This window comes from Oryx dammah, unplaced genomic scaffold, assembly GCF_014754425.2.
Source record: "Oryx dammah isolate SB20612 unplaced genomic scaffold, SCBI_Odam_1.1 HiC_scaffold_5, whole genome shotgun sequence".
Lineage (NCBI taxonomy): Eukaryota > Metazoa > Chordata > Mammalia > Artiodactyla > Bovidae > Oryx > Oryx dammah.
In genome coordinates this window covers 51,228,218-51,251,831 of record NW_024070189.1, presented here as the reverse complement: position 1 = coordinate 51,251,831, position 23,614 = coordinate 51,228,218, and the positions used below count along the sequence as shown (strand labels likewise).

Here is a 23,614-nt window from a genome sequence, read left to right as displayed (position 1 = left end):
TGCTGATTTGATAGCAAAATATTCCTCATTTTCTGTTAAGTACGTTAACCTAACATAAATATTTAGGAAGTTCAGACCTGTAGAATGAAAAGTTCACCTACTTCAGCCAGGGTGGTGACATAACTAGATATAAAAATAATTCCTTTTTCTGTTTTCCCTAAGTTGTGTGGGACTGAACTGAGTGAGGTTACTGGGGCAGAGCTGTCTTCTCTGCAATCTCCTCCCGGAGCCAGTCCAGGACTGTTTAAGAATCAGCAGAGAGAGTGTCTAGGACAAGGGTAGCCATTCAAAACCACGGGAGATGGAAGGCATCAGTGGTGTCCTTTGACAACCATGGAAACTGTGGATGAAACCTGCCTTCTTTGGGTCTTTCTGCCAAACAGTAGGAAACGAGACTCAGCTTTTAGTTTATTACACTCTACCTTTCTCTCATTTAATCCCACAGAACTAAACAGCACACTTTAGAAATGAGGAAAATTCAAACTTACAAGCTTACATAAGATATGCACTTCACATTTAGAAATTTTAAAAATTATACTTTGACTTATACTTTCTTAGTGTTTCCTAATTTTCATGTGAGTGACTTCATTTTTTCCCTCATGGAACAGATGAGAGGAGGTGAGGGAGAGTGTTACCACCCCTGTATTTGAGATACAGCTTAGACACAGTGGGTAATGTCACTTACCCAAGCTTAAATAAGTACTACTGAAAGTAGTACTGAAGACTCAGCCTGCATAAGAACCTAGGGGTCTGACTGTTTGGCTACTGGACCTTACCAGCTTCCTCTGAGAAGGACAACTATAAAAGCAATTTGGGATGAACCAAATTCTAATCGTTATCTTGGAAATGGCGGGTGGTTTACTATTTGCTCCTTGGGTGCCCATGGAAGATACTGCAAAACAACCATGATTTTTTGCAACACAGGGGTTCAGGCAGCTACTTCCAGTCAATGAGATTGGAACTCCAGAGAATGCCTCTTGCCATCTTTGCTGTGTCCCTCCTCAGGCCCAGGGGGCTCCTGGCATCCTAGGCAGGACAGTTTTGTGTTAATTATGCAAGACTGCCGAACTCACTCACTGCAGCCAAGCAGCACCCCTGTGTTAGTCCTCTTCCTTCTTCCAGAGCACACACATTTCCAAATGCCATCTTTACACCCCAAGAGTGCTGGCTGACTAGGAAGAAGCAGTTCTTTCAGACCACTGGGGAAGCAACATGAGGGCAAAATTTTCATGTGTCAATCTAAATTTCTGAACACATTATTTCAAAAAGGAAGAGGAAAGCAGAGTAATAAAACTAGAAGAAACTTTTGGAAAAGATGTGAAGATGGGAAAAGGAAAACTGAGGAAAGAAAACACTTACAGAAAAGAATAGGAATCAAAACAAAAGGCAAAAATGTATAAGTGAAAGCAGATGTTTTCCCAGAACCCTGGTGCCTGACTGCGGGCAGAGCTTAACTATACCTGCCTACACACAACACACAATAGCTGAGAAGAAAGAAACACAGTGAGTGAAACCAATACTACTGTCTGATCTAAAAAATAAAGATTGAAATACACACTGAAGTTCACACATACCTTTTCTTCTAGGTCCTTTATCTGTCTTTTCTGGATGTCTGTTTTATCTTCTAAGTCACGAATTCTCTGATAAAAGGGAGAAAAAAACCGAATGCCTTACAAGGTGTTAAGTTAAACAAGACCATTCACCAACCTAAAACGCAGAACTTCCCATAAAAACATTAGCATCTGGAAATGTCATGTACGCATTTTTCTACATCTGGTGGGTTATTGCATATTTCAAAAATTGCCTGCACTCATATTCAAAATGATTGTCATTGACTGTATTTTTAAAATATTTGCCATCCTTTTTCTTCTGGGTCTATCTGTCTCTGCAGACCTCTTCCCTGTGACAGAGGTATGGTTCTCACCCCACTGCACTTGAGCTTGGTCAGTAGACCTGCTTTGGCCAGTGGAACATGAGTTGGGCGTGAGATGTGGGAAAGTCACCTCTTTGTGGAGACAGCTGTGTGTCCCAGAGCTAGAGAGAAAGAAACACACTTTGTTGTAAACCATTTGGATTAAGGTTTTTGATTGTTTATTGCCTCATTAAAAAATGGCTAAAAGTGGCTCACACAAATGCCATTAGTTGCTGTTCTACTTTTTTTTTTCAACTTTGTTTCAAATTTATTTCAGGGTACGATCTTCTCATAAAACCAAACTGATCAATTTTCATAAAACAAAGTTAGAGACTACACTTCAAAAAAGAATCCAAAGAAGGAACTGATAACTTAGGGGAAAAAAACAAACATTACAAGAATAGCACAAGCAACCCTGAAGATTTAAAAAGCTCAGAAACGTCTTTGAAATTACCTGTAAACCATAACAAAATTTCAGTAATTTGAATAGCACAGATTTGAAATCAACATTACATAGACATTAATTTGCAAGTGACAGAGGAGAGTGAAAATGCTGGCTTAAAGCTCAACATTCAGAAAACAAAGATCATGGCATCCAGTCCCATCATTTCATGGCAAATAGATGGGGAAACAGTGAAAACAGTGACAGACTTAATATTTTTGGGCTCCAAAATCACTGCAGATGGTGACTGCAGCCATGAAATAAAAAGATGCTTACTCCTTGGAAGGAAGGTTATGACCAACCTAGATAGCATACTAAAAAGCAGAGACATTACTTTGCCAACAAAGGTCTGTCTAGTTGAGGCTATGGTTTTTCTGATGGTCATGTATGGATGTGAGAGTTGAACTGTGAAGAAGGTGGATGCTTTTGAACTATGGTGTTGGAGAAGACTCTTGAGAGTCCCTTGGACTGCAAGGAGATCCAACTAGTCAATCCTAAAGGAGATCAGTCCTGGGTGTTCACTGGAAGGACTAATGTTGAAGCTGAAACTCCAATACTTTGGCCACCTGATGCAAAGAGCTGACTCATTGGAAAAGACCCTGATGCTGGGAAAGACTGAGGGCAGAAGGAGAAGGGGACGACAGAGGGTGAGATGGCTGGATGGCATCACCGACTCAATGGACGTGAGTTTGAGTAAACTCTGGGAGCTGGTGATGGACAAGGAGGCCTGGCGTGCTGAGGTCCCTGGGGTCGCAAAGAGTAGGACACGACTGAGCAACTGAACTGAACTGAATTTGTAAGTGAATAAAAGTTTTCAAATTTCCTTCTGGCAAGTTAAAGGCCTTATATGTTCACAGCATAGGATTACACAGTGTAGGCTTGTAATTTAGTGCCTCTTTTGGGAATAATTAGAAAATGGAGAACTGGAGTCCAAGAAGAAAACAATGGAAGCTAAATGATGTGATAACATAGAAAGACCAGTTTTTACAGTGCAATGTGGGGAGACAAAAACGTAAGCTGGAACAAAGAACAGTGGAACTTGGAAACTATATCCCCTCCCTCTGAACAGTGGTTCTCAGCTAGGGATGATTTTGCACCCCAGATGACATTTGGCAATATCTGGACATTTTTAAGTTAGTTAAAGTGATTTTAGTATATTCACAAAGTTGTGCAACCATCACCAATAATTATCCAGACAGTTTCAAATCACATGTCATCACCAGTCACAACTAGCATCTAAGGGGCCGAGGCCAGGAATGCTCTAAATATCCTGCAGTACACAGATCACTCCCCACCAACTTCCACCAAGAAGAATCATCAGACCCAAAATGTCAGTCAGGCAGAGATTGAGAAATCCTGCTTTAAACGAAAGGGGGTGAGGTTTCTGCAGGAGAGGAGGGTGTGTTTTTTTAGAAGGACTGTGAGATTATGTGACAATGAATGCTGCTGTGTGTGACAATCAATGATAAATAAATGTGTGTGATGTGTGTGTTTGTGTGTATTTTCATAGTGCTGCTTATGCTCCAAAGCTGCACAGTGAAAGAATAAATTTGTTAGCTATTTCTACCTTGAGTGTGCAAGTATTTCCTTGATATAGTCTATTGGATGTGGAGGCAAGCCTTACATCAAGTAAATCATGGGCATGAGAGATTAGTGTAGTGTCTACTCAGCCTCCAAGTCTGTGCTTGCTGGGCACCTGCTTACATGTTCAGGATTGTGCTGGATGTAATGGAGAACACAGGCAAGGTGTCACTTAGTTCCTGATTTCCAAGAACCATCACATCCAGATGGGGAGATAAAAATGGAAAACACCGGAAAAAAACAGATTATGTAGAAAGGGAAAACAGGGCAAAACTAAGCATAATTCCATCACCAATCTCTAATAGCTGGTACAGTGCTTAGTTGTACAAAGGAGCTGCCTATGCATATTAATTAAGTGAGTTAGGTTTGCTCCATTGTGTGCTGTGGGCTTTGTTTCTTCTTCCTTCCCAGCTTTTCCCAGACTGCCATCTGATCTAACAGGAAACCCTGCAGAGTCCAAAACAGATCTCTTTTCTACCAGGTAGGAAAGTTTCTCCTGCTCTCAAGTGTACCAAGTCCCCCATCAGAACTGCGAGAGGTTACTGCCTGCTCTTCCTGCTCCTGATCTCCTGCATCCTACACCCATCTACAGCAGCCAGTGTGAACTCTTAGAACGTGAAATGGTAGGCTTCCTTAGCAGTCCAGTGGTTAAGATTCTGCACTTCCAATGCAAGGGGTGTGGGTTCGATCCCTGGTCACGGAACTAAGATCCCACATGCCACGTGCCACAGCCAAGAAAATATCACACACACACAAACCAAAGAATGGGAAATGATCACAGCAGTCCTTGAGCTTTAAGGGGCAAGGAAGAGGAAGAACGGAGAGTCAGCCGAGTTGCTCTTAGAATAAAACCCAAATTTAGGCCCAGCACGATCTAGCCCTGTCTTGCCTCTGCAGATTCACCTCACAGTCGCCTTTCCTCCGCCCCGCGTCCTCCTGCCATACTGGCCTTCTCTCTGCTCCTTGAGTATCCCAAACATTCCCACAGTAGAGGCTTAGCCCCTGCTGATCCTAACTTCAGGCCACCTTGTCAAGATCTCTGTGTGGCTGGTTCTTTGGGATTTCAATATCTTCAGACCAGCCAGTTTGGAGTGGTTAATGCTACTCCCGAGCTCCCCCTCTCACACACAACACACACACACACAGACACAGGCATATGTCTTCAGAGCACTCTCTCAAACTGCCTTGGCTGCTGCTTGTTTGCCTTGTCACCCCGTCTCTCTTCACCTGCAGGACACGAGAGAAGTGACCTTTACGTCTTTGTCCGACATCACATTCCCAGCACCCAGCACAGGCAGGCCCTCAGTAACTGGTCTTGAACGAGTGCATAAAAAAGTATGGTATATATACATTTTTCCAGTAATAAGTGATCCATTGTTTTCATCTGAGAGAGCATCCTGCAGGATAGAGCTTACACTGGGAATAGAAAAATGAGAACATTTGGATAAATGCAGCAGACTTTGAAGGGCATTTGGGGGTCAGTAGTCAGGCAAACTGGAGAAGGCAATGGCACCCCACTCCAGTACTCTTGTCTGGAAAATCCCATGGACGGAGGAGCCTGGTAGGCTGCAGTCCATGGGATCGCTAAGAGTTGGACACAACTGAGTGACTTCACTTTCACTTTTTACTTTCATGCATTGGAGAAGGAAATGGCAACCCACTCCAGTGTTCTTGCCTGGAGAATCCCAGGGACAGGGGAGCCTGGTGGGCTGCTGTCCATGGGGTCATACAGAGTCGGACACGACTGAAGCGACTTACTAGCAGCAGCAGCAGTCAAGCAAACGAAGGCTTAGAAGTAGAAAATCATGGCCTCAAGGGTAAAGGAAGAGTTCTGCACAAATAGAGGAATGTAAGCTCTGGAGATTGTCTTAAATCCAGTTTTTAGGGGAGGGGTAGCCAGCTACTGAAGGACCTGGAGATTTCTGCATAACTAGACTCAACTGGAAAGTGGGATCATGGAAGCTTTTGAGGAAGAAGGTATCATCAGAAAAGGTGAGAAGGACAAGAAAAACCCCAGCATTTTCATCCTGAGTGCTTTGAGATATGGTAGTTCCACTTCCAAACATCTTGTCCGCTGTCATCCCCTTCTCCTCCTGCCTTCTATCTTTCCCAGCATCAGGGTCTTTTCAAATGAGTCAGTTCTTTGCATTAGGTGGCCAAAGTATTGGAGCTTCAGCTTCAGCATCAGTCTTTCCAATGAATATTCAGGACTTGTTTCCTTTAGGATTGACTGGTTAGATCTCTTTGCAGTCCAGGGGTCTCTCAAAAGTTTTCTCCAACACCACAGTTCAAAAGCATCAGTTCTTCGGTGCTTAGCCTTCTTTATGGTCCATATATGACTACTGGAAAAACCACTGTTTTGAATATACAGATCTTTGTCAGCAAAGTAATGTCTCTGCTTTTTAATACCCTAAGTTTGTAACAGCTTTTCTTGTAAGAAGCAAGCATCTTTTAATTCCATGGCTGAAGTCACCATCTGACTTTGATCACCATCTTTGAACACTATCTGATACTGTAGCCCAAGAAAATAAAGTCTGTCACTGTTTCCACTGTTTTCCCGTCTATATGCCATGAAGTGATGGGACCAGATGCCATGATCTTTGTTTTTCGAATGTTGAGTTTTAAGCCAGCTTTTTCACTCTCCTCTTTCACCTTCATCAAGAGGCTTTTTCATTCCTCTTCACGTTCTGCCATAACGGTGGTGTCATCTGTATATCTGAGGTTATTGACATTTCTCTTGGCAATCTTGATTCTAGCTTATGATTCATCCAGCCTGACATTTCACATGATGTACTCTGCATGTAAGTTAAATAAGCAGGGTGACAATATACAACCTTGACTCACTCCCTTCCCAACTTTGAACCAGTCTGTTTTTCCATGTTCAGTTCTAACTGTTGCTTCTTAATCTACATACAAGTTTCTCAGGAGGCAGGTTAGGTAGTTTGGTATTTATAGTATAGTCTATGAAGCAGAAGTAGTTTATCTGGAATTCTCTTGGCTTTTCTATGATCTAATGAAAGTGAAAGTTGCTTAGTCATGTCCAACTCTTTGAGACTACATGGACTGCTCCTCTGTCCATGGGATTTTCCAGGCAAGAATATTGGAGTGGGTTGCCATTTCCTTCTCCAGGAGATCTTTCTGACCCAGGGATGGAACCTGGGTCTCCTGCATTGCAGGCAGAGTCTTTACCATCTGAGCCACCAGGGAGGCCCTATGGTCCAATGGATGTTGGCAATTTGATCTCCATTTCTTCTGCCTTTTCTAAATCCAGGTTGTACATATGGAAGTTCTTGGTTCATGTACTATTGAAGCCTAGCTTGGAGGATTTTGAGCATTACTTTGCTAGCATGTGAAATGAGTACAATTATGCAATAGTTTGAACATTCTTTGGCAATATGCTTCTTTGGGACTGGAATGAAAACTGAGCTTTTCCAGTGCTGTGGCCACTGCTGAGTTTTCCAAATTTGTTGGCATACTGAGTGCAGCACTTTAACAGCATCATCTTTTAGGATTTGAAATAGCTCAGCTGGAATTCCATCACCTCTACTAGCTTTGTTCGTGATGATGCTTTCTAAGGTCCATTTGACTTCACGCTCCAAGATGTCTGGCTCTAGGTGTGTGATCACACCATTGTGGTTATCTGGGTCATCAAGATCTTTTTTGTATAGTTCTTGTGTCTTCTTACCACCTCTTCTTGATATCTTCTGCTTCTTTAGGTCCAGACCATTTCTGTCCTTTATTGTGTCCATCTTTGCATGAAATTTTCCCTTGGTATCTCTAATTTTCCTGAAGAGATCTCTAGTCTTTCACATTCTATTGTTTTCCTCTATTTCTTTGCACTGTTCACTTAGAAAGGCGTTCTTATCTCTCCTTGCTATTCTTTAGAACTCTGCATTCAGATGGATATATCTTTCCTTTTCTCCTTAGTGAAAGGCGACAGAAACTTAAAAATATAACACACCTAACAGCTCAGACCAGATTAACTTAAACAGAACCTTCTCTTTTGGGAGTAAAGTACCTTAGCTGATTGAAGAAACACTTAAAAGCATTAACAAAGTTTTAATCATAAATAAATTTAGATAACTATTTCTCCAACTTAAAAATAAACACTTCTACAGTTCTATGACACACCTCCCTCTTCGCTGAAATTAATTAAATGCTATTGCATTCAAAGAATATTTATCTAGAGGACAAGTTCATTCCCTTAGAGAAGCAATGATTCTATTGAGTCTATTATTAAATGCTTTAAAAACTCTCTTCAGAGTTGAAATCCAAAACTTTATGATGGAATCTCAAGAAATGCACGTGTTTATTATCTTTGGAACAAAATGGCTTCAGAGTTAACTTGGGTAATTTATTAGCCTATAAAGATCCACAAAATTCTTGGCTACAACTGAAGTGTGATAAATGCCATGTTCCCCATAAACTGTTCTTACTGCTGTCATAAAATAACCCCTGTTCTTTTTCTATTCACCTTGATCTCTAAAGACCACATGATTCTCACCTCTTGTATAGCCCATCTGGATTTCATACCAGTTGCTTATTACAGCTTATGAGTACCAAGTACACTAGCCTGGAACTTTCAATTCTGGAATTATTACAGAATCTGCTTTTTGACCAGGACCCTAGTCTTTGCCTGCCAAGGTATGATATGAACAAATAGTTGAAATTAAGAATGCTGGCTATAAGTTAATCCTGGGTGTTTATTCCAAGCCTCGCTGGTCTAGAAAAGTCATATAAATGATACGACTCACACTGTGGAAGACATTATAACGCAACGTTTATGTGCACTGGCCTTGCAGTTGGGCTGATCTGGGTTGTAATTCCTGCTCTGTGGCTTACTATCTGTCATCTTGGGCAAATGACTTAAGCACTTTTTTCTTCAGTATCATGATCTCTTTACGTTGCAATAATAAGAATACTTACAACTGTAGGCTGTTGTGAGGATTAAATAAAATGATGGAAGGAGAGCCCTTAATTTAGTTTCTGACCTACAGCAAATGCCAGTAAATCAGAGGTGGCTTCCAGGCTTTATTGTTGCTGCTGCTGTTTATTCCAGGAATAAAGAGAAAGGCCCTTGTTCCCTTTCACCCTCTTCTGATGATTCCATCAGGTTTGGTTATGGACTGGGGTGAAAAACAGCATGATCTCTGTACTGGAAAAAGTCCCAAAGAGTCCCTTCCCAGGAAAAGGGACATGATCAGGTTCGATGAAATTCAAAGGGTATTATTTCATGACAAAGTTGTTGCAAAAACAGTAGCATGACACAGTGGTTCTGAACTGCCAATTTTCTTCAGATTAATTCATTAAGAAACCATCACCCTGTTTCTGAGTGTAGGCGTAAAACAGCAGCTATTTATTTTGCTCTCTGAAAACAGCTTCTAGCTCTCAGAATTCTTCACACCCACATCAACACTCTGTACTAAGCACTAGGTCCCAGGTGCTTAGCCCCACCCAACACAGATGTAGAGATTCCATCCTCACCTGATGGGCCTGCTGTAAGAGCTCCATTCTCTCCTGGAGGATCTGACAGTCGTACTCTCTGCTCTTCCTCAGCATCTGCCGCCGTAACTTTTCCACTGCTGTCCTCAGCTCCTCCTGCTGCTTTTCACTTAATAATTCACCAAATTTAATAACAGTTTCTTGCTGCAGAGCATTGTACAAAGTTGCTTCTAGTTCCTGGATTCTCTGGCAAATAGAAAACTTTGGAGTTTAGTATCTTACATGTGGTGTACAAACATACACCTGTGTATATGGGGAGGGATGTATTATTTTACTCTCACAGGATCATAGCAACAAAATAAATGTCAAAGCTTATCCAGCTTAAATATCCTTTTGATGATTCCCTTTATAAGATGCCATAAGGGTCATCTAGCCAATATGTAAACTTCCCTGATGGAGGGGAATTTGTTTTTTTTCTTGGATCCTGTTTATTTCACATACCTTTCCTTTTCAGGAAGTCCTTACCTAGTTATAACTGTATATCCTTCTATTCTCAAAGGTAGCTGAGAATAAATTTGTTCTCTTTTTCATTTGACAGATATTTAAAGATATCTATTGTGGCAGCATATTATTTAGAAATAAGCATTGCAAAGCGGTCCATGTTATAATACTTGAAATTGGAGGCATTTCACACACACACAGTGCCACCTCTCTCCACATGACACACGTCTGAAGACGGCTTTATAGTCTTCATTTTTTTTTTCTTAAAAATTGGGAAATAGAGCCTAAGACCCTTTGGAATTGGTCTGTTTGTTAATACTCTGAGATTTGTAGTTGCTCTAGCTGTAAAATGCCTTCTTGAGGCTCTTCTTTTTTAGATGAAGAGTCTACAGCTTTGTACAGCCCAGTTTTCCTTTCTTTCACATGCTTCAGATACAGTTGCCACAATCTATAATCTTATCCCCACGACTCTGACAGAGGTGAAAGGACATTGCCTGGAAAGCTCCTGTCCTGGACTAAGTGGGTTGCCTTACCTTTTAAAAGTTAAAGATAAAGTCTTCAGTCCTGGGACGCACACACATGGTCTAACGTTATCATGTGTAGGTAGAGGAGGCAAGGTTGAAAGGGTAGGAAGGGAGGAAAAAGTCACCTCCTTCTTTATTCTCTAAGCAGAGGGCAACTCCCTTTCCCCATCAGGCAGTGCTCAGAATCCCTTACTCAACTTGGAGGGGAAGTACCAATTCATCTTTGTTATCAGCAGGGGCTAAGTGCTTCACTCTTTTCCCAACAGCAATTCAGGTTGCTTCCAGGAAAGCATTATAAAAATTTTTAACTTTCCTCTTTTTTTCTTGAGTCATTACACTGTGTTATGGTGGGGGGGGGGGGGGCCGGGGTGGTGCCCACCCAGAGAGAAGAAATCCAAGCTGCAGCCCAACATTAAGAATGATGCTTTATGAATTTGGTACAGGGGAGTGGGTCAATGTGCTCCTGAGTCAGCATAATCTGGAGGCGAGAGAAAGATACAGCCCATTTCCCCCATACAGCCTTACTCACTGAGGCCACAATTCCGAGTCAAGCCTAAGCACTACCTACTCGCTTACCAAGCTGGGCCAACGTCTTCCTCTCTCTAAGCCTTCATTTTCTCATATGTAATATAGAAATAATAATATTCCCTATACCTCATAGGGTTGTTGTAAGAAATAAATGAGTTGAAAATATGTATCATGTTACATACATTATTATTCTACCCTTAGATTAGGATCCCCAACAGTCAGATTTGATTTAATAAAATTTCTCTGTAATCAACACTGTCGTTCAGTCTGTCTTTCATTTAAATATTATTTAACAACATAGTTAAACTGTTTGAAAAATGAATTACAATGAAATATTTATTAACTATTATAATAGTATTATAACAGCAAAGAGCTAGAGATGTACATTTGGTCTAAACTGAGAACTGGAAACCACTGGATAAGCGAGCTGCATGTTGTGGTCTATTCACATACATGACATGACAAATGACACAGGATGCTTTACTACAGAGCATATCACCATCCACACTCAGAGTGTCTTGAATGTCTCTTGTACCTACCATATATGCTTGGTCGAGGGCTTGTTTCCTGTAGTCTAGCTCTTCCTCCAGATAGCCTTTGATTTTGCAGAATTGTTCCTAGAAAAAAATGGCCACATTAGTAGATAGAGTCAGCTTAGTTAACAAGAAAGTGATATCTAAGTTGTATTGATTAACGTTTTCCCTAATTCCACTGTAAGACAAATCACTAATCTTTGTAGGGTCAGAGATCTTGTCTTTCAGGGAAATAGTTCAACTTTTACAATTTCACACAGAGGATGTAAAAATCAGTGGAAAGAAGCATAAAATGACAAACAGTGCACACGGAATGTCTTAAAGAATTTTCATATCAATTTAATAGTGTGCCACTAAGGATGGATTTTGTTTGTTTGTTATGGCTTCACTGCATAACATACAGGATCTTGTTTCCTGACCAGGGATCGAACAGGAGACCCCTGCAGTGGAAGTAGAGTCTTAACCAATGGACTGCCAGGGAAGTCCCTAAGGATAAATTTTTGACAAGATAAATGCTATAGATGCTAACTAATAAGCATATCTGTATAAATATACTATGAGAGTATATTTTTATAAGAATGTTATGAAATGTAATAGAGCAGAGTTTTATAATAAGAAACTTAATTTATTCAAACTCAACTGTGTATCATTAGCAAACACAAAGTTAGATAGTAATTCAGAGAGTGGGAGCGATTCCACCCACACTGCTACTTAACGAGTGAGTGTCTGCTCTTGCCTTAAAGCCACAGAGATCCAGGAGATGTAAAGCTGATGTTACCTTGCTTGTCCTCAGTTTCTTAGTGGTTCTCATATTGCAAGCATCCTGTCATTTGCATTAAAAAATATATCTTTATATAGAACATAGCCCTAAGCACAAGTTAATTCTTTCTTTGTATGCTTAACAAGGAACAAGGGTCTCTTCCAATGCTAAAGGTAAACTTGACTGCACCAACTTTTTTTTCCCTGTTTTATTTTTGGCTGTGCTGGGTCTTCGTTGCCGGGTGACCTGGGCTTTCTCTGGCTGCGCTGAGCGGGGGCTGCTCTTCGCTGAGGTCCACGGGCTTCCCCCTGTGGCGGCTTCTCTTGTTGCGGAGCACAGGCTCCAGAGCACAGACTCAGCAGTTGTGGCACACGGGCTTACTTGCTCAGCAGTATGTGTCGTGTTCCTGGGCCAGGGATCAAACCCGTGTCCTCCACGTTGGCAGGGATTCTTATCCACTGCACCGCCACGGAAGTTCTGCGTTGATTTCAAGAGAGGATATGTCTGCATGCAATTTTGCTGTTGACATCTGAGCTCCAGTGCCTAGAACAGTGCCTGTAACCATCTGATTGCCTAATTAAAATTTTTGTATTTAAAGTGTTCAAGGGTATTTTGAATATAGACAGTTCTTATTAAATCTTTTGATTTTAGAGCCTAACCTGTTGGGAAAATGTAAGTTCTGTGTAAAATATCAGCAAATTTTACAAATTTGCAAGCTGTCACGTGCTATAGAAATTCAGGTTGTTTTTACTATAAGATTCTCCAGCCTAACAGGAATTGCTGCCTGTTTTATAGTAATAGTGACAACAGTAATCAGGACCAATTCCCAGGCTAGGGGATTTAAACGAAAGCTAACTGTGGCAAAATACATATAATATAAACTTTATAACCATAACCATTCTAAGTGTGCAGTTTAGTAATGTTAAGTGTATTCACAAGGTTATGAGACCAATCTCCAGGGTTTGTTTTATCTGCAAAATTGAAACTCTGTACCTGTTAAACAACAAGTGCCCCTTTCTTCCTCTTAGCTCCTGACAGCCATTATTGTGTCTTCTGTTTCTATGAGTTAGACTACTCCAGGTACCTTATGTAAGTAGAATCACACAGTATTGGTCTTTGTGTGATTGACTTATTTCACTTAGCATACGTCCTCAAAGTTCAGTCATGCTGGAGCATGTAGGAGAATGTCCTTCCTTTTTAAAGGCTGAATAATATTCCATGGATGTATATACCACATTTTGCTTATCTATTCATCCACTGACACAGACACCTGGGTTGCTTTCATGTTTAAGCTATAGTGAATAATGCTGCTTCTGAACACAAAAATCTCTCCAAGAGCCCACTTTCAATTGTTACGGGTATATCCCGAGAAGTGGTGGTGTTGTATCATATATGGTAATACCATTTTGAATTTTGTGAGCTATCACTAAGCATACTGCTTTTCATAGCAGCTGTACCATTTTATACTCCCAGCAATATTGCACAGGGTTCCAATTTCTCCACATCTTCATCATTGTACGTTACTATTTTGTTTTGTTTTGTTTTTTTTTAGTAGCAGCCATCTTAATGGGAGTGAGATGGCTTGGAGATTTTTAATACCAAAGTCATACCTATCATTTCTGTAAACTTTAATTATATACGGTAGAAAAATTATTTAGCCTAAGGGAAAAAAAAACATATAACTGGATTTTCTTCAGCATTAGTTTTGAAAATACTACAAAATTACAATGTGACATTTTTAGAGAACGTAACTTGAAATTGACGGGTATTTCAATTTTTCTCTGTTTTTATGATACCTCATCTTTACTCACCATGTCACTTTCCAATTCCATCATTTTCTGGTGCAGGGCAGCCTCTGCTCCTTCAATTTGCTGGATCCACTATGAAATAAAGCAGACGCAGGGTCTGACATGACTGCTTGATGTGGTCTAGATGGTACCATCTCCTGAGCTGCTGATTTTTCTGAAGTTCTTAGTCTACTAAGGGCATTTTATCTTGGTGCATTTTATCTCTTAGCTCAGAAACAAGTTTATAATTTGCCACTCATCCATTAATTCACTGTTCATTCAACAAATGCCTTCACTGTTATCCACCATGTGTCAGGCAATGTGCTAGGTACCAGGGATGTGAGGGTGAATAAGAAATACATAATTTGCCCTCATTGGAGATTGCCATGAGAGGCTTTCTTAGAAATGACATTGCACTCAAGTGTAAAAAATGAGTCAGTGATGACCAGGCAAAAGTGAGGGGCAAGTTCCAAGCTGAAGGTATGTCTAATTCTCTATGACTGGAGGAAGCACAAAGAAAGAAAGAACAACAGGTGAGATGGAGAAATGGCAATTTTTCAGTATATGAAACTGATCACAGCTATATGTTGAAGAATCATTTTGTTGAGTACAGACACATTTTAAATCACACAGAGAATTTACTTTCTTAATACTTAGAATATATTGTTCTAAGTATTAGAACATCAACATTAGATGGCATTAATATTAGCACTGATCAACACACTGAATAAATTCAGACTTCAAATAATATAGTGTGACCCTACCACATATATGGTTTCAGAGAATGAATATTATAATGGGTCTTTACGAAATTAACCAACAGTTTGTCCCCCAGGGAGGCAACTGGGCAAAATAATTAAGTGTGTGGGTCCTAGAGGTCAACTTCATTGTTGCTCAGTTGCTAAGTCATGACAGACGCTTTGCAACCCCATGAACTGCTGGGCCTCGCTGTCGGCCTCCCTGTCCTTCACCATCTCCCAGGAGTCTGCACAAACTCATGACCATTGAGTTGGTGATGCCATCTAACCATCTCATTCTCTGTCATCCCCTTCTCCTCTTGCCTTCAATCTTTCCCAGCTACCTTGGGTCTAATCCCAATCTTAGCTTTTCACAGCTGTGTGGGTTTGAAACATTACCTGGTTACTCTAAGTCTCAACTTTCTTATCTGTGAAATGGGATTAATAATAATGTGAAGCGTAAAGAAGGTAATTAACCTAAGGCCCTATTCACAGTGTATTGCATCTACTAGGTACTCAACGGGATTCTAGTTTTTTTGGTTAACATTCATTTTTATACTTCTGCACTGTTAGAAATTTGCCTCACTACTAGCTATTTTTTCTTGGTTTGTTTGTGATAAATTATGCAGTGTACTGAACATTTTTCTGTATATTAAAGCCTTGATATTCACAAGGGGCTGCCACTAACAGCTGTTTGGCTATAAGGAGCATGGGGAAATACAAAAAGACATGGAGACTGGAGAGATGCTAGTCTCTCAGCTCTTGAACATACACAGAACTTCCCTCATGAAACAAATTTCAGTCCAAAGTCATGGGTTTCTTGTACACAGCCTCATATTGCAACTGTGTACCACCCAGTTTTATTAAAATGCTCCCTCTGGCTTGCTGCCCACTTACCATTGAGAAACAAATTCTCTTGTACATCATGTTTTTAAGAGAACTGTCAAATGAAGTAGTCTCTGCCTTTCATAGAAAGTTCCCCAAGTTTTCTTTGCAGTCCTAAACTAAAGAGACTTTTCTTGCAATAAAGAAAAGCCCTTTACTACCCCAACTGGATGAGATGCTCTGGCTATCACTGCCAAATAAATGTAGCAGAACTGGTGGTAAGACTGTGTTTTCTTTATTATTGTATCACTAGAACAGTGTCTTCATGAATTCACTTATTCAGTAAATGCTGATTGATCTCTTACTAAATATGCTGGGCTAGAAAAATAGGAAAATAAAGAATGAAAAACAGAATCCAGAGTTGCTCTCATGGAACTCATAATCTAGTGAACAACCGTATAAATTTAAAAAAAAAAAAAAGGTGTTTGTGTTACAGTTGTTAAAATCCAGGGTAACAGAAGCACAGGTCACTGTAGGAACACAGAGAAAGAAGACCTAAATAGACTTAGCTGAGTAGGAAGGCTTCCTCATGTATGAGAGGGACTGATGATTAATATTTAGCCAGACAAAGGTAAAAAAGGGAAGGAGGGAAAGCTTGACAAAACCAATCGTGTAAAGGACCAAGGGGTAGAAATATGTATAGGTAGACAGAAAGAATTAAAGAACAAATTCCAGATATTTCCCATGAAATACTTCAGGATGTATCCCTAACACTTCGGGTCTTAAAAAAGAATACAACCACAAGGCCATTTCCACACTGCTAACTTAACATTAATTCCTTTTATCACCTGGTACCTGGTCCATATTAAAACTTCCCTAGTTGTCAGCAAAACGTTGCTTTTTTCACACTTGGTTTGCTTGAATCAGATGTAAAAAAGGACTGTTTCAATATTTCTTAAGTACCTTTTTATGTTATAGAAATCTTTCTACCTCTGCCATTTTTTTCTTGATGTCATTATTTTGTTTGAGTAACTAAACTAGATTGGTGCAAGGTGAATGCTTGCTCATGGTTTCATTTGATTTACAACATGATTTTTATGCATTTATGAAATTAAAAAAAAAACCATCTCAAGGAACTTATACGACAGTTCTCACTTTATCCAACTGTGTGCACCAGTTAACTATGTGCCGATTTTCAAGGCACCCAGAATACAGCCAGTTACCAGGCTTCTTCCCTTGGCTCTTTCCTTTTTTCTCTCCCTTGCATTTACCAGATGTAAACACAAGGGGGCAAGAGAACGCTCAGCGCTGCCCGTCTGACAGTTACCAAGTTAACGTTTTCTGAATGAGGCTGCAGGGAGCCACCACCAAGTTACAAAATCAGTTGGAACAACTGGTTATGTACACATCCAAGGAAAAACCCGTAGAAAGAGCCATGCTGCTCCAATTTTCCACCTCTTAACGAAAACTTCTTCCTTATTGGTTTCCCAGCTTGGTAAAACAATGGCTTCAGTAATGTAATCCAGGTTTTGCATTTTTACATAAGTATGTTTTTAAGAGGCTTCAAAGTACCCACCCCAAATCAGTGCGTAGACTCTTATTTTGTATATTCTCGTTCTGGCTGGATTAAGAATAAAATATTTATTAGGTATTCAATAATGCAAAATCAGGTGCAAAGAGAATGTCCTTCAACCCCAGGCGTTAAGTCAGACACTGAGACGATTTGAATGTTAGTACAATTTATTACCTTTTCTGCCAGGGACAGCACAGTGCTGGCCTGAATTATAGCCACTTGCTCTTCATTTCTTAAATTCTGTGCGGGGTGAGGGGGAGAGAAAGAAAATAAGCTGAAGATGACATCTATACTGTTAGAAAATATTACCTAACTTGCCTGCCACATATACATGCATGGAACATTCAGTCTATTCTATTTAGTAATAATTCCTAACAAAGAGTTCATTCAAAACCTGTAAAAAGTACATTAAATGTGATGCTTTTATATCTCTCTAGTCCTGACTTGATTTTATGTTTCACTGTAAACATACTTCATTAACAGTCATAAGAAAAGCAGAAACCAAAATGAAATAAATCCTCTTCATAGCAGTTTGATATGATTTAATTGATTTTGTTCTCTGCTTTGATAATTTTTCAAGGGAAAAAAATAGCATGACTATTTCAACCTACATGCGTCATTCATCGAGTATCTCAATGAATGGTCCTCCCACTGAATTAATACGCCTTGACCCTATCAGGAAGGTGTTTTAGAAAGAAAAAGGATTATAGTTTTCTGGTACATTTTTATGGGGCTGCCACCAACCCTACTATTTAGCAGTATTTGCAACTGCATGACTGATTAATTTTATGGCGGATGCCTCCCAGCAACAGTTAGAAGGTAATTAGCTTTAATCACCACTGATGTCGTCGGCATGCCAACCTGAAACCTGCCCAAGAAAAGCACCTTCTGCGTTCCCACTTCTGCCACTACCTTGCAGAGACCCTTATAATCCTTAAACCGAGTGGCCTGATAAGTTGTTGATTCTCTTCCAGAATTCATAAGCTTAAGCGAACCTGGAGTCTGATTTGTCACTATTTTTTTTAAAGTTTTTTTCAATTTAGGTATGTATGTAAGAATGTATGTATTTCAAGTATAGTTGACTTACAATGTTGTGTTAGTTTCAGGTGCACAGCACAGTGACTTAGTTATACACATATATATTCTTTTTCAGATTCTTTTCCCTTTTAGGTTATTACAAATTACTGAATAGAGTTCTCTTCACTTGCTCTTATTTTACGCATGATGCATTGGCAAGTATTTCTTGCTTCTGTTTAGACAAATTCATATTTCTACTGTACTTTATTCATTACTTACCCCATTATCACCCAAGATATCAAGCTGCTTTATGAGATCAGGGATATTCACATCCTGCAAAATCAAGGAGTTGCATTCAAGTCAAAGGCGCAAGAGTGGCTTAACCATTCTATCAGTGCCCTAACCTTAAATGAGAGAGGACATTTTAAGACCTGTACCTCCTTGAGCTGTTTTCAGTCAGTCACAACTGGTTTTACATTTCCACTCTGCTTCTTAAGAGCTGTGTGAACCTGGCAAAACTCCTTAACAATGCATTTTCAATTCCGCCCATTGCAAAATGGAGATAATAAATACCTCCTTCTCCTTCATAGGCTGATTTGAGGATAAACAGACTGTATATAAAAGGGTCTAGGATGTATAAGAACTCAAAATTTTCTCAGTAAATTTTTTTCTCATGATTACTAAAAATTTGTTCCGACTGTGGTAGGTTTCAAATATAAAGAAAAGTAACAGTAATAAATTTAAATAACCAGCCAATTTCACTCTAATGGGATCTGACCTGGTTGAGATTTTGACAGCTGCATAGAAAACTATACTGCAGTTTCATTTTTTGGGTATTTAGTATTAATTCCATTTATGGGAAACAGCTTATTTTTATTATATCGCCCCACCCCAGTTAGTTTGAAGCAACTGCACCATTTAAAGTGCTGTTGGGGTATAAATTACATACGTTGGATTAGGTTGTCTGTGACTTATTTAAAAACAATACATCTAAGGAAAAGACAAGGTGAAGTGCTTCTCATTTAGAGTTGAATCAAAAAATTGCTTTGGTTTACAAATTTTCATGTAGGCCAGGAAGGCCAGAAGTTTAAACAACATGAGAATGGTTTACAATGGAAGTCAAGGAAGCACAATTTTCTACCTGACCTCCCCATTAGTACCACTTTCTCCTCTTCCTTATGTTCAGATAGCAGTACGTGTGTGTGTGTGTGCTAAGTCACTCAGTCATGTCTGACTCTTTGCGACCCTATAGACCGAAGGCTTCCAGGCTCCTCTGTCCATGGGATTCTCCAGGCAAGAGTACTGGAGTAGGTTGCCATGCGCTCCTCCAGGGGATCTTCCCAATCCAGGGATCAAATCCAAATCTCTTTAAGTCTCCTGCATTGGCAGGCGGGTTCTTTACTACTAGCACCACCTGGGAAGCCCAGAGATAACAGTATAGCAGATCCCTATCAGCAGAAATACAAAAGTCTAGCTCAGTCTGAGAGGTAAAGAGAAGGTAACTAAAGCAGGTATATTTGGCAGTCAGAGTGGGAGCAGGACGGGCCATGCAGAAGGCACGAGCAGGAGGATTCCTGGCCTTACATCTGGAACAGACAGTTGCTATGTGATTTTGTCACATGCAAGGACAATACATTTTCCAGGAGACGGAGCCACTTCCACTAGACCTTAACATTTAAAATGTATTCCAATATCACTAAAAATAAAATTATATACTATGTCTAAGTGAACAACATGTTATAATCCCTAAAACCTTCCAAAACGGAGTGTGTCAGTTGCTCAGTCGTGTCTGACTCTTTGGGACCCCCCCATGGGTTGTAGCCCGCCAGGCTCCTCTGTCAGTGGGATTTCCCAGGCAAGAATACTGGAGTGGGTAGTCGTTCCCTTCTCTGGGGGATCTTCCCCCTGCCAGGAATCAAACCTGGGTTTCCTGCATTGCAGGCACATTCTTTACTGTCTGAGCCACCAAGGAAACCCAAAAGGGAAATCCTACCTAAAACACTCACAACGAAAGAGATGGTGGTGAGATGATTTCTAGATTTCTTCTAATACTGAAATTCCAAGATAATGAATTCCACAGGATCAGAACAGCACAACAAATACCTTTTTATCTGGCATCCTTGAAATATGTTTCTTCAAGCACTGAATTTATTTAATATTTCCTCTAGATAATCAAGGGTAATTATCTTTACACATATTTTGATTCTATATCACTCTTTATAAAATGATCATTGCTTCCTATTTTTTTTTTTTTTTGCTGTTACCATTCATATATCTGTCACACATTTATTTGTGTACATTCTGTTAATTCTCCCACAGATGTGACTATTTTCAGTTCCGACATGGTTTGTATCAAAATGACACCCAGTGACTGAAAGACCAAATGGTGACCAGCAACCTCCCCGTTTCCAATTCCCGGATCTTCTACTGTCCACAACACACACAAGGAAACATCTGCCTACCTTGACACCTTCTTTCATACAGTAGATCTGGAGAGCACTCACACCATCTGAGAATGGGTGAATTTGTAGATTAAATGGAGGGGATCGTCTCTCTCTTTCCTTGACATACAGTGAAGAATATATAGGAATTGAAAAAAAAAAAAAACCAGCAACTGATTAATCACTAAACGAGTTGTCTGTGTTCTCTATGCTATTTCAGCAGTTTATCAATATGCCATTTGGCAAAAGAAAAAGGAAACTGAACTCAAGATGTTCATGCTTGAATGTAATGGAAAAGAACTGATTATCACCGTGTCATCCAGGTTTGCAATTTTTTGATCAGGGAAATGTGGGAAGTGGAGTTCCATTTTAAACTGTATGAATATTTAGAGCTTTCAGGTGTCACAAAGAATCTTCTTTTGACCATGAAGCTTTATGGCAGCTCAGGGCCTTTTGCATATTCAGTTCACTCAAGCTTGATGAGTAAGATAAGTGGGCTACCAAAATGACTTACTTCTTTACTGAAGCATACCAACTGTAAACTCTATTCAAATCTAATGTTTGATACTATTCAAACCTAATGTGAAATATCTTCAAGAAGAAACTGCTGGCAAAATAACAAAGAAATCAAATGGGAAATTTTCTTATCCTTTACATATCAGCATACTTCAACCAGACCCTAAGCCAGATTCTGCATGATACAATCAGAATATGATTTGATTATGTTTTACTTTAAAAATATAGACTCTGAAACTTAGGTTAACCAGAGAATTTCCTAAAACAAATTACCTTGCTTCTTAGCCTTTTGCATAATGCATTACATAATAAAAAGTTTACTTACAAATTCAAGAGTCTAACAATAAAATACTTTTGTATATAGTACATTTTGAAATATAATTTGAAATATATAAAAGAAATTTTTCTGAGTCAGAATTCAATGGAGGATAGAAATGATTATGTAAAAGAAATGAAATATTTATGAAGTTTGAAATCTACTTGCTGCTAAGTAGCTTCAGTCCTGGCCAACTCTGTGCGACCCCAGAGACGGCAGCCCACCAGGCTCCCCCGTCCCTGGGATTCTCCAGGCAAGAACACTGGAGTGGGTTGCCATTTCCTTCTCCAGTGCATGAAAGTGAAAGTGAAGTTGCTCAGTTGTGTCGTGACCCCATGGACTGCAGCCTACCAGGCTCCTCTGCCCATGGGATTTTCCAGGCAAGAGTACTGGAGTGGGGTGCCATAAAAATTATTCATTCGTCTTATTCATAAAAGCAGACAATCCTCAGTTGCATCAGTGTTTCACCACTGACTAGTCATAGGAGTTGGACAAGTTATTAAACCTCAGTTGCCTCATCAGCCAAATCTTGGTTGTGGCTGTGAGGTCCAGGTGTGTATGTATCTGAAACGCCCTCACACCTAGAGTGGGATCAGTGTATGTTAATCGTTACGATTATTTTTATCCTCATCATCGTTTCTTACTTCTAGTTCTAGGTTTCGAAACTCCAGCAGCTCATTCTGGTCTCTGGCATCCTGCAGTTCCTGTTGGAGACGATGATTTTCTGCCTCTTGTTTTTCTATCTAATAAAGTAAATCCTCAAGTTAGGTGGACATTGCAAAAAAAAGGCATCTACAACTTTGCAAAGCAAGCATGGACAGCATTCATTTACTCAGTGAATAAATCATCTAGATCATGAAGAAAAATTCCCAAGTACATGTGAATAAAATAAATCTGTGGCTTTCCTTCTAGTTATCCTTTGGTTGAATTGTTTGGGTCATAGAGGAAAATGCTGGAGGGTACTCCGTCCATTGGGATCAAGTCTAGGGACCCTGCGAAAAATGAATCTGTCCCATGTGGTCAGGGACAGCGTCCAAGAACTAGATTATATGGTGCAAACAATGGAGATGACACCTCTTATTTCTGGAGTTACAAGTTGCTGAAGAAATATTTTTTATAAAACAGCTCTGATCCTACACAAAACTTTGTTGAATTCTAGTTACCTTCAGAATAAAGCCAAAGTCTCAATATGGAAATAAAAAACTTTAATAATCTGCTCATCATATTTAGGTGTTATCACTGTTTGTCTACATACATACACACACTCACTCACACGCGATTACATGCACTTGGATCTAGAAACCCAGATCTACCCTATGGTCTGATTACTCCAGGAGCCCTGTCGGCCCATCTCAGCCTGAAAAGGGCTCTCCCATTTCCTTTTCTATGTGAGGAAGTCCTACACTTCCATGACATCTCCTACATAAGAGGCTTCCCCTAGCTCCTCAATCCAAAATGAAACCTCTCCGTTCTGTTTTCCCACAGGGTTTTCCTGTAGGACGTCTAGTATAACCTGATGAAGTATGCCATTAAGTTTGTTTGTGTACAAACCTGCCTTGCCCTGTATATATACTGTATATATACACAGAACCCATGTCCACAAGGCATCAGAATATTTCCATGGTCTGCAATCGGTTTGGCGCTGCCTTCAATATTAGCTGTGTGAGTGGGCCTTCTGTGCAGTAACTGTTTACAATCTTGAATTTAGAAATAAAAAATCAAGGGCTTTTTAATCTAGAGCAAATCTTACTTTCTCAAGCGTAAACACTTGAAGTAGATTGTTTAGTTTTATTGTCGCTTTGGTTTTCTTTTACTCTTAGAAGGATGAGCTCAAAAATTCCCTTTATAGACCAAAGGAAGTCAGACAGACCTAATGCGAGTTATTTTTTTAGATGATAAACAGTGTGATAACACTTATTACTGGGCATCTTGGAGACTACTAAAATTCTCTTTTCACTTAGCCTCCTGATATAGAAAAATAAATACAGGGGGAAGTGAGATACTATATGACATTAATTTATGTAGTCAACCAAGTTTTTTACACTAGATTTTTGTGGTTTAGTAAACATTCGAAAGTTTTTATAAGTTGACTATTTCCTAGAATCTTGGATTGAGATCAGAGATGGGATATTTGGGGAAAATCCTGGATCTGGTGCATAGCACTAGCCATCATATTAAT

The 23,614-nt window shown here is 39.8% G+C and overlaps 1 protein-coding gene across 3 annotated transcripts in view; it reads right to left on the bottom strand.

The window, feature by feature from the left end:
- The window catches only part of JAKMIP2 (janus kinase and microtubule interacting protein 2), a 199,540-nt gene that overhangs the window by 14,664 nt on the left and 161,262 nt on the right, over nt 1-23,614 (bottom strand). For all 3 annotated transcript variants that reach the window (XM_040239761.1, XM_040239763.1, XM_040239764.1), the window contains 8 exons: nt 22,080-22,178; nt 20,625-20,723; nt 18,442-18,495; nt 17,320-17,385; nt 14,035-14,103; nt 11,470-11,547; nt 9,420-9,623; nt 1,575-1,640 (listed from right to left, as the gene is read on the bottom strand). In XM_040239761.1, coding sequence (XP_040095695.1) covers nt 1,575-1,640; nt 9,420-9,623; nt 11,470-11,547; nt 14,035-14,103; nt 17,320-17,385; nt 18,442-18,495; nt 20,625-20,723; nt 22,080-22,178 — 735 coding nt within the window. The remainder of the gene's footprint in view (nt 1-1,574; nt 1,641-9,419; nt 9,624-11,469; nt 11,548-14,034; nt 14,104-17,319; nt 17,386-18,441; nt 18,496-20,624; nt 20,724-22,079; nt 22,179-23,614) is intronic.